The sequence below is a fragment of the Gracilinanus agilis genome, chromosome 3 (genome assembly GCF_016433145.1).
Source record: "Gracilinanus agilis isolate LMUSP501 chromosome 3, AgileGrace, whole genome shotgun sequence".
In the NCBI taxonomy this organism is placed as follows: domain Eukaryota; kingdom Metazoa; phylum Chordata; class Mammalia; order Didelphimorphia; family Didelphidae; genus Gracilinanus; species Gracilinanus agilis.
In genome coordinates, this window is record NC_058132.1 from 407,908,603 (window position 1) to 407,923,647 (window position 15,045).

The 15,045-nt window shown below is 37.8% G+C and overlaps 1 protein-coding gene across 3 annotated transcripts in view; it reads left to right on the forward strand.

Moving 5' to 3' along the window:
* The window catches only part of EVA1C (eva-1 homolog C), an 80,980-nt gene that overhangs the window by 19,589 nt on the left and 46,346 nt on the right, over positions 1–15,045 (forward strand). For 2 of the 3 annotated variants that reach the window (XM_044670204.1, XM_044670205.1), the window contains exon 2: positions 10,815–11,011. The exons of the other annotated variant lie outside the window; for it this stretch is intronic. In XM_044670204.1, the coding sequence (XP_044526139.1) occupies positions 10,815–11,011 (197 nt within the window). The remainder of the gene's footprint in view (positions 1–10,814; positions 11,012–15,045) is intronic. 3 annotated transcript variants of the gene reach the window in all.

Genomic DNA, 15,045 nt, shown 5'->3' on the forward strand with positions numbered 1-15,045 from the left:
ATAGTGAATAGGTCCTAAAATCAAGAAAAAAAATTTATGAAAAGAGAAAAGAGCATGTAAGAGAGCCATTAGTGAAAAACTAAAGGCACAGATTAATTCCTCACTTCATTAAGTAATGATCAACTGTGGTACTGTTACTTAGGAGAAGAAAAAGCTCGTAAAAAGGTCGCCAATTATAGTATATAGCTAAACATGAAGACTGAGTCTCTTGTCTTTAAAATGCAAACTGACTCCCATATTAGAATGTGAGCTAGAATGAAGAGATGGTAAAGTTTTGTCTTTTGCATCCTCTGAGCCTAGCACAGTGCCTGGGACATAGTAAGTATATAATAAGTGCTTATTGTTGGACCAGTATTATAATGGAAAACAACTGTGAAAGATCTAATAACTGTAAGTAATGCAATGATCAATCAGGTCTAGAAGACCAATGATGAAGTATGTATTTCTTCATTTAGCAGAGAGATAATGGATTAAAGGTGCAGAATGAGACCTACATTTTCTGACATTGCCAATGTGTGGATTTGTTTTGTTTCTCTCTCCCTCTCTCCTTCCTTCTCTCTTTCTTCTCTCACTCTTTCTCCTTTCTTCCTCTCTTTCTCTCTCTTCCCCCGTCTATTCTCTTTCTCTCTCTAGATAAGCACCCATATATACATATACATAAACAAAGGAAGGCTTTTTTTGGAGTGAGAGGGAAGATGTTTAGTAATAATGGTCACCCCATCAAAGAAAGGAAAGAGTATTAATGCATCATTCAAAAAAGCAACAACAAAGAAAGGAATCAGAAATTCAGAAGGGGACATGTTGGATAAGAACCATGATAAATATGAAATATACTTTTTTTAAAAAAAACTTTTACCTTCTGTCTTAGTATTAATACTGTGCATTGGTTCCAAGGCAGAAGAGTGCTAAAGTCTAAGCAGTTGGGGTTAAGTGACTTGCCCAGGATCACACAGCTAGGAAGTGTCTGAGGTCAAATTTGAACACAGGACCACCAGTCTTGAGACATCTATCCACTGCGGCTCCTAGCTGCCCTTGAAATATCCATTTAAAAAACCCAAGCTGAATATGGTATAGTGGAGGTTCTTATTTTAATGTTTAGGCCTACTTTTTTCTTCTTTGCATGAGGAAATAACTTTCATTCGTTTATTTATTTATTTAAAACAATTTTTTTTTAAAAAAATTTTCCACGGTTACATGATTTATGTTCTTACTCTCCCCTCCACCCCACTCCCCAACCCCCATAGCCAACGCGCATTTCCATTGGTTTTTACATGTGTCATTGATCAAGACCTATTTCCATATTATTGATAATTACACTGGGGTCGTTGTTTAGAGTCTGCATCCCAAATCATATCCACATCAACCCATGTGTTCAAGCAGTTGTTTTTCTTCTGTGAGAAATAATTTTTTAAAAAAGAAAAGTACTCAAAATGGGTGATGGTCATAGAGGCAGGAACTGATGTAATTTGATGGATAGAAGAGAGTGGATATATCTAGGTAGAGAGTTAAGGAAAGGGATACAGGATAATAAAGAGGATAGGTGAATAAACTCTCAGATATGGAGCACTGTAATCCACAGTTATAGGATCCAAAATTAGGATTCTAGATTTTTAACAGGTGACTTCTATACTTGAAAATGATATTTGTGTGCCATGCAAGTTTCTCCTAGTGTATTAAAGGGGGGGGGGTTGGAACCAAGATGGCTGCATTACTATGTAGGAGCCTTCTGAATCCCCTTCCAACTGATCATTACAAAGCATCTCAAAAGGACAGAAATCAAAACTGGATGAGTAAAGGGACTCTCCCACTGGGCAAGCATGAAAGGTAGGCAGTATGTGGGGATTCTCACTCTATAAGGGGGTGGAACTGTACTAATCAAAGCACAAGCTGATCATCCCTCCTCCGCACCACCTACCGGCCAAAGTCAGAGTGAGGGTTGGGGGGGGGTGGTGGTGAGGGGATGGACTGGCTGAAAGCACCATAGACTTACCCCGGAGGGCAGTTCCAGGCCACGGCAGTGAAACTTGAGGCTGAAGAGCCTGGAGCCTGAGCAGTGGAGCCTGGACCTTGGGCAGTGGAGCAGCTGGCCACAGCCAAGACAGCAGAGGATGGGAAGATAGCCTCAGGGCAAAACTTTAAAGCCCACCCTACACAAAGACCATCACAGAACTAACTGCCCTCAATCAGGCTTCAGGGAAGGGAAGATAGTATCAAGGCAAAGCCCTGTGAGACAGAAGCTAAGAAAGCAATGACTACCAGCATGCAGGAATCCCAATCTACCAGCAGCAAAAGGAATAAATAACAGCAAAAAAAGCTCTTGACCCTGGAGAATTTCGAGAAAAAGAAAGGAAAAGAGCAAAATACAGAAGCAGCAGCAGAGAGTGACAAACAAGCAAACATAACCAAACTTTCAAAAACAAATGGAAATCACAAGCTCTGGATTAACTAAAAAATGAGTTCAAGAATCAAGTAAGGAAGATGGAAGAAAAATTAAAAGAAAAGTGTGGAAAACAAATGAAAGTAATACAAAAAGAAAAAATAGCTTAAAAGATAAAATTGCCCATATGGAAAAAGAGGAGCAGAAATCAAATGAAGTAATAAGTATATTGGAGACCAGAATTGACTTGATGGAAACCATGAAAAGCAGGATAGACCAAATCAAAAAGGAAAATCCAAAGATCATAGTTGAAAATCAGTCTTTAAAGATTAGAATTGGGAGAGTAGAAGCTAATGATCTCACAAGACAGCAAGAATTAATAAAGCAAAATCAAAAGAATGAAAAAATAGAAGGAAACATGAAATATATCATTGAAAAGACAACTGACCTAGAAAACAGATCCATGAGAGACAATTTAGTATATTAAAAACTAAATTGGGCCTCAGTCTCAGTAAAATACTGTGTAGAGCAGAGTTTCAACATTTTGCTTATCAAGGCTCACCATTCAATTTCCTGGACTATTTTAACTGTTTGTTATATGTAATTTACTGGCAGTTGTTTTTTTAACCTTACCAAGCATTGCATATAATGACGAAGCTATTTTAATAACACATTTCAGTGGCACTTAAATACTAGTTGGCAGATTGGATAAAATAATGGTTTGTCTTTTTCAAGGTTTTTACAATTGGTATTATTTTTTGAATTTTTATGGCTTTAACAAAACCAGAACTGTTTTTTAAGTCTGAGAGAATAGAACATTTGTTACGAAAGAGTGCTTGGATACTGGATTTCAGGAATTTGTAGGATCAAAAAGTAGCATGTAAGATGTCAGGGAACTCATCCAAATGAGCACATTATTTTCTTTGGAAAATAATACTGTGCTACTTTCAAAGGAAAATATTTCTGATTCCAAGTACCTTCAACCTGAACCACCTCACTGATCCCAGGATTAAGGCCGACTCCCTGTCATGAAGATGAACTTTTGTCTTTTATGTTTTTTATAGGATAAAAGGAAAACAATTTGCTCCTAGACCTAGGGTCAGGTCCCCGAAAGACTGCAAAACAGACTGATGTTTGTTTTTAGTGAGCACCCCATGCTTTCTGTAGGTATTTCTCATTTCAGGATTTCTTCAACTAAAGCCTGTTCTGCAGGTGTATTTATGTTGTTTCTCAACAACATAGGATCCTGTGGCCTTTGTGGAGTGCCCCATACTCCTTTTTTCTCCCTTAAGCAATATTCTCAAGCTACATTCAACACCCCTTCAACCCTGGAACTTTAGACAATTTCAAGATTGCTAAAAATAAAAACACTTGGATTATAAAAGGCTCTATAGGGCAAAGGCTCATCTGTATCTACTTTAACTCACTATATGTAGAATCTGACCCAGTAGGCTATCCTGATTGGAGGCTAATACAGTAAAAAAATGCATATTCACAAAGATATAACTCATGGTTTAAGAGAAATCATGGCATAGCCAATCGGGCAGTGAGCATTTTTTTAAACACCTACAATATGGCAGGCACTGTGCTATGTTCTAGAGATATAAAGCAAAGCAGATAACATTCTTTGTTCTCAAATTGTGAACAGTCTAAGAGGAAGGGACACAGTGTGCAAACAGTCATTTCATCACCTTTCAATCAATTATGTGACTGCTACGATGTGGTCTTTTATGAATAATATTTATAACAGTCTTCCTGTTCCCCTTCTGAAGCCTTCATCAAGGATATGCTCAATGGGATCATCTGGCTGAGTTGCCTGCTTCTTGTCTCTTGCCAGACTTACTTTAAACTTGTTTCCCTCTATAGTTTAATGGTTTCTATTGTTTAAATGTTGTTAATAAATGGTGATAGTTTGTGTTTATGTCTTTCACCCATTTCACATTTTTAAACATTATCAACTTTATTAAATAGGTTATGTGGGAGTTTCTTCAATCACAAGCCATCTGTTATTTTAATTTTTTCCTTTAATATGACACTGATTCTAATGTTTGTTCTAACAAGTTATAGGCCCACCTACTCATGGAGGATTTTCCCCTACCATTGAAAGAAAAAGAAAAGCAATACATATAACAAAGAAAAACTTATTCCCACATTGGCCATGTCCAAAAATATATGCCTTATTTTGCACCTTGAGGTGGTAGCATGCTCTGTTTAATACATAGTTGGTCATATAAGTCTTTCATAGTTGCTTATATTTGCATAATGCTGATGTAGAAATAGTTCTCTACATTTTGCTCACTTTACTCTGCATTATTTCATGCAAAAGGATTTCCAAATTTCTCTAAAAATATTCCCTTTACCATTTCTTAAAGCGCAATATACTATTCCATTCCATTGATATGCCATAATTATCTCAGGATCATAACGCCTCTTCATCATCCCCCAATTGATGAGCATTTCTTTGGTTTCAAGTTCTTTGTTACTGTAAACATAGCTGCTATAAATATATATTTTAATATACATGGATCCTTTTCTGTTTTCTTTGACCTCTTTGGGGTATAGGTGTAGGAGTGGTATTAGCAATCTGTTATTTCCATTTGTGCCACTAAGTCTCCTACTGCAAATACTCCTGGTTTTTTTCTCCTCTAAGAGGAGACATGAGTTACATATATGTATATCTCTATAATACCAAGTGGAATATAAATGTGTTATTAGAGAAGTGGGTATAAAGTTCTGTGGAAGCTTAGAGAAGGGGGAGATATTTGATCTCCAGCAGGGAAAATCAAAGACTGTTTCATGAAAAAGATAGTCTTTGAGCAAGTCCTTGAAACTTTGGTATAAATATTACCCTATATGAGTTCTAAATTTATTGAAGGATAAGTTTAATATCTTCGATGTACTAAGATACCTTTCTACTTGTTTGGTTATTCATATGTTTGGAGAGAATGCGTAGGGGTTGAATCAGTTGGTTAGAGGCCGGTTACACTTCCATACTAGGACTACAAAAGCCTTCAAAAGATCACCTAGTCAAAAAATTTTTTTTTGTTTTACAAATGAGAAAACTAATGTCTAGAGAAGTTGAGTGATTTACAGAATTAGAGGCAATTTAGTCCAGCTTGCTCAATTTACAAGTAGCAGCTACTCTGGAGAATTTGTCCATTCAGGTTGTGTGCATCTTCTTGGGGTCAAGGGACACCACTCCTAACATTATAGCTTAAGTTCCTCCATTTGTATGCTTCTCATTAATACTCAGTAGAGACTTCTGCAGGCAACTGGGGAAAAATATATAATAAAGGATTTTGGGGGGGAAAAGTCAGTAGAGGCAATTAGCTCTAATAATTTCTTTTCAGGTTTCTCAGCTCCTTCCTCCCCTCCCCACACCATAGAAGGCGTCATCTGGTAAAGAATAAAAAAATAGGTATATAGATATATAGATTAAAGTCTTTTGTGTTCCCATTTTTCAGTTCATTTTCTGGAGGCAAACATTCACAAAGTTATTTCTTCAAATGTTAAATCTGTAGCTGTAAAACATGTTCTCTTGGTTCTACTTATTTCACTCTTCATTATCTCATGTAGTTTTTTCCAAGTTAAAAAAAATTTAATTTGCTCATTGTTTCTTATGGCACAGTAGTATTCTATTACAATCATATACCACACTTTGGCCATTTCCCAATTGATGGGCACCTCCTCGATTTCCAGTTCTTTGCTACTGTAAAGATTTCTGCTATATAAATATTTGAGAACATATAGATTCTTTTCCTTTTCCCCTGAACTTTTTGAGAAACAGATCCAGCAGTGATATTGCTGTGTCTAAGGGTATACATAAAGTTCTCTGAATGTAATTCCAAATTGCTCTCCAAAATGGTCAGATCAGTTCACAGTTCCACCAACAGTATATTAGTGCCCCTGCTTTTTCCACATACCCTCCAACATCTGTCATTTTGCCCTTTTGTTACTTTAGCCAATCTGATGGGTATGAGATGATATGTCAGAATTGTTTTGGCATTTCCCTAATCAGTAGTGATTGAGAGCATTTTTTCATATAACTCTATATGGCTTTGATTTCTTCATCAGAAAATAGATAGCTAGCTCGTAGCAAAGGCATTTACTAAGATGGCATAGTAAGACCAATAACCTTTCCTAAATAAGAAAAACTTTCTCACAAGTTCACACAGCATCTGGAAGAGGAGTGATTGTGGATTTAGAGTACAATGGTAATAAAACACACATATTTGGAAAATGTGGCCAAAGCAACCTTGGACCTGCAGGGCTTCACATGGCTTTTCTTTCCATGTTGACTCTTCATGAAGTTCTACTCTGAGTTCAGCATTTCTATCAGTCAAATTGCTCAGCTGGGCTTCCAGGGTCTGTTCCTCTTTTTAGCTTGACTGGAATGCCAGGGTTATCTCCCTTTCTTGAGTCTGTAGCTGACTCTCTACCCTTCTTTCAGAGATCATTCTCTTTGAAATTGGTTCTGGCTTTGAGTGTTAGCTTCCCTGGATCTGTGTCTTGATGGAGTGTGTGTGTTTCTGGGGATTGCTGACTTCTGCCCAGATTTCCCCAAAATGATAAACGCTTGACCTTAATCATGAACTATCTCCTTCTGGATAAGTAGTTATACAGCAAAATGCCATGGCAGTTGAGGAGGGCAGAGAGAAATCCTCTTTTCCCTCTTCCTGCTTCAGAGGATTCCTGGACTGGCAGTTCTCAATCTGTCTTCCCTTAAACTTTCTGTAGGCTTAGCTATCTAAAGCTGCCAGGGATATAACTAATTTTCATTCCAGCCAATTGCATTTCCTCTGCCAACTCAATTAGAGAGAGGTGATTATTGGATATTAATCATTATCACTGCATCATCTCATTCATACTTTGACTTACAGTAGGATGTGAGTTGGGAGTGGGACAAGATAAGAGGTAATCAAATTCATCCTAACATACAGATCAAGAACTGAGACCTAGAGAGATTAAATGACTTTCCCAAGCCAGGATTCAAATTTGGACCTATGTTGTCTTTACTCCATTCCAGAAGTTTTTCCACCATGCTTCTCTGCTTTCCAATATTATCTATATTAAATTAGTTAGGAACTGTGTCCACAATGCTTATTTGTGGGCAGAGATCGTCAGGTGTCCTCGGAAAAGATAGAGGGGTATCAGTTCCAGAACCATCCATCTTTATTCCAGTGGGTGTAGGTGCTGATGTTTTGCATAAAAGTAGTTGCAGAATACCCTGTATAATATGACTGATCCCTTCTTCCTCCCTGTTCCACACTGCTGTACCATGTGCAAAATATCTAGCATTAAATATGTTTTTGAGGTGAAGGCAGTGTATCTCCCTGAAGATTCTCATCCAAATGCAATTTGGTTTCCTGCTTGTGAATGGCACATTAAGTCATGACTATTTCAATAAGAATCACCTCATTAATAATCATCATCAAGTTCATCAATAATAGCAAAGCATGACAAGGTGTGAACAGGACAGGGTAGGAAGTAGGAATAGATCTGATGATGAAACTAGAATAGTTTTCTTGGCTAGGGGGTTGATAGTAGACTGAATACTGTCCTGAGTGCTGTACAAATATTATCTTATTTTATCCTCACAACAGCCCTGAGAGTTAATGCTGCTATTATCCTCATTTTACAGTGGAGAAAACTGAGACAGAGGTGAAATAACTTGCCAAGGATCATACCTCTAGTAAGAGTCTAAAGTGGGATTTGGACTGAGGTCTTCTTGATTCCAGACTCGATCTCTATCCCCTGGGCCATTCTATCCATAAGTTCCACATGCCAACCTAAAGGCACTGAATTCCTTCTAAAGGGTGGGGAAGTTTGAAAAGGGTGTAGGAGATAGGAAAAGAGTAGGTGGGAAATTCCTGAAGATCAGCTTGGACATTTCGTTCAGGACTGTCCTGTTTTGTACATACACACATAAATAAAGGAATGGAACCATGAGTCTTATCTTGAGGCTCATTTTTGTGTTGATTACCTGCTTCTGGACATTTGTGCAGTCTGAGGAAGATGATGCTGTCCTGGTTAGCTATTCTGAATGACCTTCAAGCCTTTTATGATATTTGTTTCTGTTATCGATTATAATTCAGATGTGCTTATGTTTGCCATTATCCCAATGGTTTTCCAAAAGGAGAGGGTGTAAGAAAAGAGACCTTAGCAGTCCTGAGATTTGGGACCAAATACAGCCTTGAGTGTCTAATATAACACATCTTATGACACACTCCTAGTTGGGCAGAGTGTATCCTCCAGGACAAAGTTCTCCCAGGCATTTGGAGGTTTGAATCAGGTTTAGGGAACCCACAGTCTCCCTCAGAGGCATTTTGTTACTGGATATGGTAATATGAAAGATTTTAGGACAATTGAGGAAACTCAAGCAAAGATCATTTTGTGTGGAAATCTAGACATTTTGGGGGGAAAAAAACCTAGCTCCACCAGGAGAAGACTTGTCCTTTTATTTTAAGAGGGATTTTTGCCTCCCTTTTAGAAGCCAATGGTTGCCAAATCTATCTCCCACATATTTCATCAGAAAGTCCCTGGCTCTCTTCCCAGCTACCTCACCCTCTTGACCTCATTAGGTGTAAAAGGGAGGAAAGAGACTCGCTCAGCTTGGATGAACTTTTTGTCCTCATGAGAAGTATTCCAAACCCTACTGTGGCTTTTCATTTTTCCTCAGAGGGTGGGAAAAGATCTCCCATCATATTATCGAAGTAGCTCCTGAATGATGATCATCCAGTCTCTAATACCAGATCCCTAGTACTTTCTATACCCTTAAAAGGTCTGAGGCATTAGCCTGTTATTGTTGCTGGAGTTATTAAATCCCATCACAATGGAGAAAATATTGGGAAGTTCTGACTTTTCTTATTATCCCCATACTTCTATTTCTCCACCATCTCTTCTTCAGAGACTTTAGTCCCCAGAGGTCTTCATTAAGTGAGGCTTTCCTGATCTTTTATGACTTTTTAGGGGCAAAGTTGTCACAGGAACTGTTTTGTAATAAGCATGTATCCTGTCCGTACAAGAATGCATGGCACTAGCCAATGGACGTAGATAAGAGAATTTGAGTATGACTCACTGGGGCAGGCAGCTACGTGCCTAAGTGGCATTTACACAGAAATTGTTGAGTTTGTGGGGGTGTTTCTTCCTGTAACAGTAGGTACTTTGGAACCTTCATGATAACTCTTGACTTAATCCCCACTCTTGAGAAAAATTTTCCCCAAGTATTACAAGGCATTAGAGCCTCCAGCTCTATACATTGTCTGAGGATTAATAGCCTTCCGGTGACATAGGACCCCAGACTCTAGGAAATGCTTTATTCAAACTTTCCCAATGCAGTCAGGCTTAATTTTAGGGATAGCCTTGGACCTCCTGAAATCACGAGCCATGGTGAATCTGCTGCTCTTCATGAAAAATAAGCTTCTGGCTGTTGAAAATCATAAGAGAGCACATTTATATAATGTATTAAGGTTTACAAGGTACTTTACATACATCATCGAACTGAGCCTCAACAGTAGTCCTGTAAAGTAGATGATGCTCTCCCCATTTTATAGATGAGGAAACTGGGGTTTAGAGAAGTTAAAAGATTTACAGTCACAAGCCAGAAATTATCTGAGGTGGAATTCAAACCCAAGCCCTCCTTGACTTCAAGTTCAGTGCTCCATAGCTAGGGTTTTAAAACTTTTTTGTGTGTCATGAACCCCTTTGGCAGTCTGGTGAAACCTATGGGCCCCATCTCAGAAGCAAAAAATAAAATAGGAAACAAAGGAAACCAATTATAATAATGACAGCTAACTTTTATATAGCACTTACATGCCAGGCATTGTGTTAATAAGTGCTTTACAAATATGCTCTCATTTGATCCTCACAACAACCCTGGGAAGTAGGTACTCTAATAATATTTAATAACACATACTTTAATCCACATTTTACAGTTGAGGCAAACAGAGGTTAAGTGACTTGCCCAGGGTCACATAGCTTGTAAGTGTCTGAGGCTGGATTTGAACATGATTTATCCTGATTCCCGGTTCAGCACTCTCTACCTAATACGCCACTTAGCTGCCTTCAATTATACTGAAATATAGTTATCAAAATATTATTTAAAGGGGGCAGCTGGGTAGCTCAGTGGATTGAGAGCCAGGCCTAGAGACAGGAGGTCCTAGGTTCAAATCCGGCCTCAGCCACTTCCCAGCTGTGTGACCCTGGGCAAGTCACTTGACCCCCATTGCCTACCCTTACCACTCTTTCACCTATAAGTCAATACACAGAAGTTAAGGGTTTAAAATAAAAAAAAAATTTTAAAAAATATTATTTAAAAAACAAACAAGTTTATGTACTCCAAGTTAAGGATGTGTGAGTCTCTGCTGTGCCTCTTGTTTTCCTAATTTTTGAAGAAATTGAATTCCTGGGATAATTGTAATTGCTGACTATTTTCTAGGTTACCTAACCAAACTTCTGCAAAACCACACCGTGTATGCTTGTGATGGTAACCGTTTGAGTCTTCAATGCCCTCGACATTCTACAATAAGTGTCCAGTCAGCATTTTATGGTCAAGATTACCAAAGGTGTAATTCACAGCAGCCTGCAACCATGATGAAAGACCATTTAACCTGTGTGGCACCCACGGCTCTGCAGGTATTGCATTTCATAGCTTTTTTTAAAATGCTAGAATAATTTTTAAAATACATACACACAAAGATACATGTAATATGCATTTAACTATATACTTACATAATATAAAATTCACATGTACTACTCTTGAAAGCAAACCTGATCTATGAGAACCTAGAAGCTTCCCAAGAATAGTTTAAATATCATTCAAATATCAAAAATTCAATTTAGTTTACATATACTTCTATTGTATAAAGTGAGGCATAACTGTAATGAGTTTCCATTTTGTAGTCCATGAGCTCGACAAGTACTTTGATAGGAAACGAAGGCTATGGATACATCTGAATAAATAATAAATCTATTTTTTTGTGCAAAATAGAAGACCTGGAGAAGTAAACTGAATTTGTCCACGATCACATAGGGAGTGAGGGGTAAAATTTGAAACTAGGTCATTTAATTCCAAGTCCATTGCTCTTTATATTTCACTACGTCACCTCTAAAAGTCACTTGACTTTGGATAAAAAATATTCCTGAAGGAAAAAAAAGCACTTTTCCTTCAATTTTATATCAATTCTAAGATAGAAGAGTAAGGGCTAGGTAATAGAAGTTAAATGAGTTGCCCAGTGTCATGCAGCTAGGAAGTTTTTAAAGACAGATTTGAACCCAGGTCCTCCAAACTCCAGATCTGGCATTCTGTTCACTATGTTTTACTTGAGTGCCCCTAAGTATTCTTTTAATTTTGTTGAAATTAGTGTAGTATGGTGGAATTGCACTAGAGAATAAATAGAAAAACACATTGATTTTATTAGCCATAAGAATCTTGGGTAAAAATGAACTTGCCATATTTAGGGGGAGAAGAGAGGGAGAGATATGATTGATAACAACAAAAATGAAAATAACTAATATTTAGATAGTGCTTTAAGTTTTGCAAAGCACTTCATATATATTAATCCACTTGATCATTACAATAATCCTGAGAAGTAGGTGTTGTTATTATTCCCATTTTGTAGAGGAGGAAATGGGTTCAGAGAGGTTATATGGCTTGCCCATGGCTAGACAGCAAGGAAGAATCAGAGACAGGATTCAATCATGGGGGCCTCCTGACTCAAAGTCCAGTGCTTTTTCCCTCTGTACCTCATGCAATGAACAAAATTCTGTCCTTATTTCAGAAAGTTTTGATTAAAATTTGACTTGACTAGCTGTGTGACCTAGACTGCCTCAGTTTCCTCAACTATAAAATGAAGATATAATAGCTTCTATCTTCTTGGGTTGTTGTGAGGATCAAGTGAAGTTATATAGAAAAGTCCTCAGTGAAGAGCCTGGCACATAGTAGTAAGTGCTTAATACATACTTCCTCTCTCCCTCCCTGTATCCCTTTGTCTCTTCCATCTGTCCTTCCTCACTTTTCCCCTCTCTTTCTTGGTTGTTTTTTCCTTTCCTCCCTCCCTCCCTCCCTTCCTTCTTTTTTACTGTACAGTTTCCCTTCAGACTTAAATGTATCCCTCAGAAGTATTTCAACTGGAAAATCTAGGCAGCTCAGTGGATTGAGAACCAGGCTTGGAGGCAGGAAGACCTGGGTTGAGATCTGGCCCCAGATACTTCATAGCTGTGTGACCCACGCAAGTCACTTAACCCCAATTATCTAGCTCTTACTACTCTCCTGCCTTAGAACTAATACTTAGTTTTGACTCTAAGACAGAAGGTAAAGATTTTTAAAAAAAGTATCACATCTGACATAAATCTATACCTTTTTTTTCACTCTTTTTTTGGCTTGTATTGAATAGCCAGAATTAATTTGAGATTAATTTACTCATCTAACTTCTAGACTTTGCTCTTGGGTTTTAGTGGTGTCAAATATCACTAACCAAACCTAGCCAAAGGGCCACTTCTGAATGTAACCATAAGCAGATTAAAATGTAATTGGGAAATAGTTAATAAACCAAAAATACAATAAAGCATAGATAATGTTACATTTTTAAAATGAAGTCAATACACGGCCCATTGGAATTCTTAGCTACATTTCCTCTTAGCCTCCTTTCCCCTTAACTGCCTGCTTTGAAGGCATTGTGATTTTTGGTTTGCCTTGCCTGTCCCACTTGACTCCTGGCATCTAGGCAGTCTACTGCCCTCTTCAGCCCAATCAAAAATTGTATGGAAAACTCCAAAAAGCTGGAAGTTCCACTCCTTTCAAAGTACTGTTTGGTACCTTTCCATTGATTGGAAGTAATAAAAAAAAATGGTTATTAGAATATTCCCAGGGCTTGTTTGCTGTTAGCATCTCAAAATTCAGTCTTTTTGTTTTAGATACAAATGGTCATTTGGTGCCTTTTAATTCGACTTTGGTAGCTTGACATTAGGCTGAATGTCATCACAGAGGGCAGGTCCAAGCTCAGTTCCCACAGAAATATTAACAGTCATTCAAGTCTATGAGTGAATGTCAACAGGAAATCCCTACACAAAGTATTTGCCAGCCAAGAAGAGATTGTAATGCACTTCAATACAGTCTCTTCTGAAAGCACAGTTTGTATCTCCTCCAGCATTATCTAAGGACTAGATAATTTAACAATGACCCTTAGACCATGTGAAATTACAGATAGCACCTGAAAAAAATAAAGACAATCTCATGAAATTTTCTGAAGTTTCCTGAGTCAGGTTCTTCACTTAGCTGCATATCTTGTTTTATAGCAGATATGTAAAGTGACATTTTTTTTTGTATGGACAACCGACAGCCCCACATAATCATTAAGTACATGAATATGAGAAAAGGAAGATGGAAAAAGGAAGACGACAATATTTGCTAATTTCAGTCTGACATTCAGCCAGAGGAATACTAGAAGGCGTGGACAGAATTCTTGGAGAATAATTTTATAATGTTGTTCTTTTACTGGAATCAAGTCCAAGGTGAATGGGCTTATTACAGACTAGGTTTGTTACATTTTGAGTTTAGGTATTGGAATACTATGATACTGGGAGGCCTGATCCATTGTAATAGGACCTTATCTGGGGCAAAATAGCCCTCAGAGTGCATTTACAAAATAGATTCATTAAGAAACACATAAGCTGATTGTGTGTGTGTGTGTGTGTGTGTGTGTGTGTGTGTGTGTGTGAGAGAGAGAGAGAGAGAGAGAGAGAGAGAGAGAGAGAGAGAGAGATATGGAGGAAAACTTCTTAAACCAAATTTTGGGAAAATATTTAGAATATTCCACTGGAAATGTGAAAATTATACCATAAAAGAAATGTGTCTCAAAGACTTCTCACTTTAAGTTTTGGAGGAAAAAGTCAATATTACACATAACTTGATGGTCTTGGTTAATGGTAATAGAAGGCAGTGAGGATTTCCAAAGTACTACAAATGCCTAAACTATTCTATCATTTCATCCCATTATGAAGGGATTTATGTCTAGGATAAGGAATTAACTGTGTGACATTGACCAGATCACTTAACCAGATTCTCTACAGCAGTTTCCATTATCTGTCAGATGAAAAGAGATGGATGAGATGACTATTAAAGTTCCTTCTAGCCAGAGGTGTGCTGAAGCCAGTTCATTCCACTTTGAGAGCAAGTTGTTACATTTTTAGGGAGAGAGCATTTACACCCCCCAAACTGGCAAAAACTACTCATAAGGACTTGCTTTATTATTTTGTGATTGTCTAGACTTAAGAAAGTGAGGTAGAGGCGGGGTAGCTGGTAGCTCAGTGGATTGAGAGTCAGGCCTAGAGTCAAGAGGTCCTAGGTTCAAATCTGGCCTCAGACACTTCCCAGCTGTGTGACCCTGGGCAAGTCACTTGACCCCCATTGCCCACCCTTACCACTCTTCCACTAAGGAGCCAATACACAGAAGTTAAGGGTTTAAAAAATAAAAATAAAAAAAAGTGAGGTAGAGCAGATAAAACTTAAAAGTGTGTTGTGTATACATTTTTTAAACATAGAAATGATTGTTTTGTTTTTAAACCATTACCTTCTGTCCTAGAATTGGACTTAAGGGCAATTTCGGTTAAGTGACTTGTCCATGGTCACATTGCTAGGAAGTTTCTGAGGTCAAGTTTGAACCCAGATC